The following is a 7,936-nucleotide window of genomic DNA, read 5'->3' as shown; positions in this document are numbered from 1 at the left end:
AAACTAGTTAAGTCATAACAAAAACATCTCTCTCTACACACACACACACACACACACACACACACACACACGGGTGGGTGTCAAGAATCTCTGAATTAAAATTTTCAGCAAGCAATATCTACATGGAAGCATGGTGCATGGAAGAAGAGACAGACAGATAAGGCTCCAGTACTGGAGCATGGCTTTGGCACGGCTTCCAGACTCTTAGGACACATGCATCATTTAAACAACATACTTCCAAAGTGACCCGAAGCAGCTTTATTTTGGCATGTCTGTATGGGCCCTTAGTAAAGCCAGCATTGGATTGCTTCATATTCACAGAATACCACTCCTCTAAAATAAAAATCTCCATGCTTTCACACCTACCAGGAGTGATATTCAGTTCGTTTCCTACAGCAAGACTCCAAACTCTCCCCCGAACACTGGGAGGCAACCCTTGCCACCACAGTTCTCTAACTTTTCTTGTGGAACGCCTACAAAGAAGGAGGAAGAAGAAGAGTGTAAGTATTTATGGAAACCAGGCATTTTACTTGTCATTCTTGGAATGTTTATGATCAGAAGCATCTTCCCTACAGGATTCAAAGTAGTGCTGACACTGGTTTCATGAAGCAATGGTTAAGACAGCAAAAACAGGGCTGTCCATAGGGTGAGCATTTAAACCATCTATCAGTAACAGCACAGCCTTGCCACATGGTATTTCTGAACAAAACAGATCAGCTAGGGCAAGTAATTCTAGACCATGATCACCCAAAGACATCACTGAAAGGGAGACACACAATGCTTTTTTTTTTTTTTTTTTTGTGGATGGATACAAAGGATGGTATCAAGCTTATATTACCAAGTCTTCTATACTTACATGTTCTCCCAATTAGGCAGTATTTCATTGACCCAAATCACCATGGCACTAGCAATACTCTCTTCTTGTTTGAAGCGTTCTTTCATTATTTTCTTTCTTCTGTGTGCTTCCTTAATTTCTGTTAAATTCAGAAGTTGAAATGCAGTGTGAGTTTTACGGCTTTGCATTGAGAAAGAAAAATATATATCATTATAGAGCAGGGGTAGGCAACCTGTGGCCCGCGGGCCGGATGAGGCCCGGCAAGGCCTTGGGACTGACCCTAGCCCGGTCCTGCCACTGATTGCCGCCGGGGCCTTTGGCCTCTTGCGCACAGGGGCAAGGGGGGCAATTGTCTATAGACACCTCAGAAACATGCATTTATATTAACATTTTTTAAAAAAAACAGCAATTTTTTTTTGCGTGTCCTCCACTTTTTTAAAAAAAGTGTCCAACATTTGAAAATGTTGTCCTACATTTGTCCCGGTTTATTTATTTATTTAAATTTAAAAAAAATATATTTAGTTATTTATTTTTTGGCTTTGGCCCCCCAATTGTCTGAGGGACAGCAACCCGGCCCCCGGCTCAAAAAGATTGCCTACCCCTGTTATAGAGTAAGCGTTACTGAAATGCAAGTCACTTGGAGATCTTCTTACATCTCACATTGTGAAGGTCAGTCTTAACAGAAATATTAGGCTCCCACTAAAGCTATCTCCGCCATCACACCCTTATGCTTGCTAATTATATATTTGTTATAGTGCTATGACTTCTTTCTCTACTACCTTTGAAATAAATAATAAATGCTTTACAGTTGAGAAAACCCATTAAATCATCACATTCCCAATTCATTTCCCTTCCACTGAGAAACAAGGTATTTCCTAAATTCCTGAAATTGCTTTATACAAACTTTGGGGAGAAGCAATCGTATAATATACACATTTAATAGAATACATATTTTTAACCTCTGAAGTGATGATTTGCTACAATCAATAATTCATTGCAGCTAGAGATTTAGATCCAATTCCATTTACAATTAACACTGTGCAAAGTACAGTATTGTTGTCTGTATTCAAGCCATTTCAGACTTATGAAAATCCTAAAATGAACCTATCATGGGATTTTCTTGACAAGATTTGGTCAGAGGGGGTTTGTGCCTGCCTTCATCTGAGGCTGAGAGAATGTGACTTTCACAAGGTCACAAAGCAGTTTTTCATTGCCAAGTGGGTATTCTGGAGTCCCAGTCCAATATTCAAACAGCTACATCACACTGGCTTTCGTAGTTGTGTTAGTTTCATACAAAAAGAGGGAAATAAGTGTTGTGGCTCTTCACAGACAAACACATTTGTTGCACCAGATCTTGTCTGATCTTGGAAGTTAAGCGGGGGCAGCCCTTGTCAGTAGTTGGATGTGAGACTGCCAATGAATACCAGGTGCTGCAGGCTAGAGGAAGGAATGGGCAAAACCACCTCTGGGATTCCTTGCCTAAGAAAACCCTATGGAAGTCAGGGGGTCAGCATAAGTGGACTGGCAACTTGAAAGCACTTCTGAGAAACTGGTAAGTCTTTATACAATAGGATGAGGGAGGGGGATAGGTGAAGTTACTTGTCGGCAATAAAATGAATGTTTTCAGTTCCTCCTTTTCTTTTTCAGCACATGACATTATAGAGAAGTGTTAAAACTTAAGCAAAACCTTGGAAAGGGCAGGATTTAAATTTCACTTTAATAATTTAAACAGAACAGTCCCTATGTGTGTTTTTTTTAAAATAATCCCTTCAACCCAAGGTAATTTCTATTCCATTTCTATGTTCTCACACATATTCCAAACAGGACACCTTCACCATTTTAAAGGGATAGAATGCTGCTATGATGACTACCCATACCTCTCTTTTTGGCTTCTGCCACCATTTCATCATATTCTTGTCTGTGACGTAAAGCCTCTTCTACAGATTTAGCAGGAAGATTCCTAAAAAGAAACTGCAATAAATACAAGAGTAGCTGACTCAACCCTTTCACTTCCTATGGAACAGAATTTGTGTGTCCTGTTTATTCCCAACAGTCTTCAATTCTGAATCATGCAGGCTACCCTAACCAGTTTAACAAAGGAAGAAGCCTAACTTTCCAGAAGGCAGGCAAACTGCAAATAGGGGGAACAAATAGCATATTGACCAGAATATTCCAAGCCCTTACAGTTTGCCTCTGAGCACAATTTATGGTGTTGGTCCTGATCTGCAAAGTTCTATATACCCTGAAGACAAGAATATTTGAAGGACTATGTGAATGAAGGAAGGAACTAAGACAGCAACAAACAGATATATAAGTCTGTCCCTGGCTTCCACTCTAGCAAAAGCATCGGAGGAAGTTAGACTGAAGTTTATGAAAGCTCATGCTGTCAAATTCTTTATTTCAGTTAGTCTCAAAGGTGCTACAAGACAAGTGGGAACTGCTTCATCTTATAAACTCTGCTGCCCGTGCTGGACAGGGCTGAAGAGAATTACAACCTGACAATATCTGGAGGGTTGCACATTCTCAACCACTGCCTCAATCTTGGGACCCATTTTTCCCTGACTGCTGAGTTCCCCCACACCTCACACCCAGTTCCTACATAAACCCAATGATATTCAGCAATCCCAAAGTGGATTGTTTATAGAATACAATGTAAGATCTGAGTACCCCACAGCCAGCTCCACTATGAGAAGTGCTACTATAAAAATATTTAACTATACCAGTTCTCAATACCATGTAGAGCATACAGTATTCAACAACACTAGTGGCATGAGTAAAAAACCCTTTATCATTAGCATGACATGTAAGTATACATGATAAAGGTTTGGTACTATCACTGGAATGCACCTGAGAATAACATCCAACTCTCTAACATAAAACTGATATTCTGCTTCTGAAGAATCCATAGGGACTTACGATGGTCGATCCTCCAAAATAAGAGCAGTAGTTGAAAGTGGCTCAAATTCAAAGTTTCTACGTCTCATTGTGTGGGGTGCAGGTTTACACATTTTTCCAGTTCTTGCTTCATATTCCTAAATAAAATTGAATGATATATGCTTAGAATATCTATAGCTATGAGAAACAGCACATTCCAGGCTTCAATCAATGCAGGTAGCTACAAGGTGAGTCACTGAGCTAAAGTCAACTGCAACATCAGATAATTACCAGCAAGAATCATGCATTGCCAGTTTTTGAGATATGGAGAAATGTTGCTTCTGATAATTGTGTGGGTATGTGCCATGCATGCGCAGTTGTGATTAGAACAAACCATAAGAATAACAGTATGCAAGTTAGAGCTCTTGGGAAATCTACACAAAAAGAAAAGGGAAAGCACAAGTGAAATAACCTGCCAATGTTGAAGATTCTTGCCTGATATGGATTTAATAATGGTCTGTTGTTACGTACAACAGACTTAGCCTCAGGCTTACCATACATGCTATCTCTTCCCTCTCCTCCTCCAGCATGGCCCACTGAGTTAGAAGCTTTACTTCTCTTTATACTAGTCACAGCTAGGTTTTCCATCCAGTGGATAAACATAACTGTGATTAAATAGGACAGCTTCATAAACCAGGGTTTGAAGTTAGCTTGTTTCATCTAACAATAATGAGGTAATTGTATGCACCCAGATTCAGACATAATGTTTAAGTGATGTTATTCCAGAATGGAAATAATTGTTTCCAGTCCTCTGGGTTATGATGGAGGAGGAGCGAGATACATACGCTCAAGTTTTTCTGCAGCTTATTCTCTGTTACATACGAACTGAGCTTCTGGCTTGAGTATCTCTGTTGCCAGGAATGTCACAAAATACGTATTCACAAAATACAGGTAAGAATGTTAAGCTCAGTGTTTTACCCCATGTGTACACCCCACTGCTTAACATATTAAAACGGTAAAATATTAACTGTAAGTCAAACCCATATTTTGAAAGCTTTCCCTCAAAGAACTGCATTCCAGTGGTTTTGCATTAACTTCTGCACTAGACATTGGTCCAAACTTTAGAGTAAGGAGATCATTGTACATTACCACTGTCTACCAAATAGTTTCCTACCAAAAATGCCTCAAATACTTCACTGACTTCTGCAGAAACGTCTCATTTTAAGTGTGAAGAAAAAATTAGCTGAAAAGTAAAACTTTTTTTTAAAAAGGACCGATTTGTTCCTACTACAGAATCAAACACACCCAGAAGAGCACTAATTTTCTCCTGAAGAATTGTTTCTATTCCTTTAAAAATTATTAAATCTTCCATCTTACTTTCAAACATTAACAGTCTCCTCAGAAGTAACTCCCACTGAGTTCCATGAAGCTTATTGTCAGTCAAACGGGTTTAAGATTGCAATCTTAAAATGTAACAACTCCAAGGATTCCAACACTGTTTATTCAGAAAGAAAGACTTTTGGCCAAACCATATTATACAAAATAATTAAATTCTGATACTGCCTTTTAAAAGCGTCATAGCATTACCAATAGCTACTGAAAACAATCTGTGGTCTGCTAGCATTCAGGGTGTCAGAACAAGGCATAGAAGATTGGCAGCTTTCCTTCTTCACGAAAAGCATACTGCATGCTGGTCTCAGAACAAAAAAAAGTCTACATCATTTAATGCATCCATTCATGAACAGCCATTGTGGCTTCAAATTCATCAGTTATGATCTGGCCGCCTAGCAAGAAGAGAGGTTCCCTCCCTTCTGCAGTGACAGTGATATAGGGACTGCAGCACTTATTTGGCCTCAAGCCATAACAGCATTACTGCTGCTTTACAGAAGGCAGCTGGGACAGTTACAGTATAAGTGAAAAGGCTCACATTATGAGCCAACTTTCAAATGTTAACATTACCATCTCATCCATATTACTGATATCCAATTCCATTTATGGTAATTGTACTTCTGTTTTTGGTCTAAAACAAATGTTCAGAAGAAATACAGTTAACACATTGCATCTCTAGAGAATACCCTAACCTCAATTACTTGGAAGTTAATGACTCAGTAGAATGAGTGAGATTTATTTCCACAAAACATATTTAACCCTTCTCAAGGAAGATGGGACATTTTAGTCCCCCAGAATCACATTTTGTTTCAGAATTCATATAGAATTACACCTACAATATACCATATATACTCAACTATTAAGTTGAAAGATTTATGCCCAGAAATTGGCCCTAAAATCCAGGGCTAATTATATATGGGTCAATACAGTCGCCATGGGTCCAGATCAACTGGAAGGCAGCTAATACCAACAACAACAAACAGTACTTCTTAGAAAGGTCCTTTAAAAAGCAGCCCTGATGCCCCACTCTCTGTGCCTCAGCAGTGATTTCTGAAAGAGCTGCCAATGCAGGAGTATGTGTGCATGCGGTGATTCTCTTCTCAATCCAATGTTAAAACCTTCTCTCCTCATCCTTCTCCCCCTCTGGACCTCTCTGACCACCAAGCAATCCCATTTCATTCCACTTCCTTCTCAATCCAATATTAAAACTTTCTTCTCCCCTACATTCTACCCTCAACTTATCCACGGGTCATACAAAATCCATTATTTTGGCCCTAAAACCTTCCCTTGACTTATATGTGAGATCAGCCTGTACACGAGATTATACAGAATACTTTTATGACATTGTCACCAGAATTTTTTTTGCAAATCATGGCCCAGATTTTGGCCACCTATCATGCCAGGTTTTACAGACAAAACATGTCTGGAAGAAACTTTGTCCTAACACATCTGTTGCATTTGGTTTGTTACACTCCCCCCCCCCCCAAACTAGCAGGCTGACAACTGCACTAAATAAATGTTCCATTGCATGTATTTTCTTGTTCTGTAGGGTGTGGGTATTGCAACATATCCTTGACTCTGCACCCAGAAACAGCCCTGTGAACATGGGGCAACTTGCTATCTTTCAATATATTAGAATTCTCACTCGCGTCAGAAAACATCATAGATTAAAGCACTCAATGGAAGCTTTTTATTTATGAATGTTTAAGAAGACTGCATTCCAAACGCTTACATATCAAGACTACAGTACCAATTTCAGTACTTTGTCAACAGTAGAAGGAAACAGCAAACAAAGCATTAATACACATTTAAAATTTAAAATGTGTTTGAAAGACTTATTAAATGGAGCATCAGTCCCTGCCCCCAGACAGATACTGTACTCAGTCATTTTTGTAAGATCAAATCTGTAGGACATGAAAACTGTCTACTCAGAGAATGTTACAAAGCAATCAGTACATTTTTATTCAAATTGAGAAACAGGATGTAAGACAAAAAGAAAAACTAAGCCAGTGCACAGATAATAGTAGATGCCTGCCAGGTTTGTCAGCTGTAGCCATGTATATTCATACTGTTAAAAAAGAAAGATGTGTTTATCCTGCTTGAAATTATCTGCTAATCATAAACAGGGGCAAGGCTCTGCAATGTGGCAAAGCTTCATCCACTGTAAGCCAACCCTATATATATATTTAACAATTCCCATGGTTATATTCACAGCCACAAAGACTGAAAGACTGTTTTTTGAAAAGAAGAATGCTCATATTATCAGGTAGCCAAATTCTACACTAAATAACAAATTCTATGCTTGTACTGTGCTTATTGTGCACAACCTTTCCTGAAATAATATAATATTCAATAGGTGCTTCAAAGTTATTTGAGATAGTATCTCACTGCAATATTTGGATAATTTGCTATTGTTACCAAGACAGAAAAGCAAGTAGGGATGCCATTTTGTCAGTATTAGAATGCATAAAGGAAAGGGGGGGGGGGGGAAGATATGAAACTGAACACTAAACATCTTGTTTATCTTGTGGGACATGTGACAAACGGAAAGAAATCTTATTTGAATGCTCTGCAACTGAGCAACAGCATGTATTTTAGACAAGGTAAAGCTTTCAGCTAACATTGTTACCTCGTGACCTTCTCTACCAGCCAAGAAAATAGTTAATAATGTTTAGGAAGTTCACTGCCTATGTGGCATCATTTCAAGAGGCTAAGTTATATAGGCAAACTAAAAGCACATTAATAAACATCTTATTTAACATTCCAGTGTAAGGGCAGACAACTATGACACGCCTTGATATTGTTGGACTGCAACTCCTATCAGACCTTGCCAACACA

The 7,936-nt window shown here is 38.8% G+C and overlaps 1 protein-coding gene across 1 annotated transcript in view; it reads right to left on the bottom strand.

The window, feature by feature from the left end:
• TBC1D12 (TBC1 domain family member 12) overlaps positions 1 to 7,936 on the bottom strand; it is a 75,064-nt gene that overhangs the window by 16,984 nt on the left and 50,144 nt on the right. The window contains exons 2-5 of the mRNA XM_042459081.1: positions 3,752 to 3,867; positions 2,713 to 2,795; positions 857 to 974; positions 367 to 473 (exon numbers count right to left, since the gene is read on the bottom strand). Of these exons, the coding sequence (XP_042315015.1) occupies positions 367 to 473; positions 857 to 974; positions 2,713 to 2,795; positions 3,752 to 3,843 (400 nt within the window). The 5' untranslated portion in view covers positions 3,844 to 3,867. The remainder of the gene's footprint in view (positions 1 to 366; positions 474 to 856; positions 975 to 2,712; positions 2,796 to 3,751; positions 3,868 to 7,936) is intronic.

The sequence above is a fragment of the Sceloporus undulatus genome, chromosome 3 (genome assembly GCF_019175285.1).
Source record: "Sceloporus undulatus isolate JIND9_A2432 ecotype Alabama chromosome 3, SceUnd_v1.1, whole genome shotgun sequence".
NCBI lineage: Eukaryota > Metazoa > Chordata > Lepidosauria > Squamata > Phrynosomatidae > Sceloporus > Sceloporus undulatus.
Note: the sequence above shows the minus strand (reverse complement) of the source record. Positions and strands in the feature narration are given on the sequence as shown.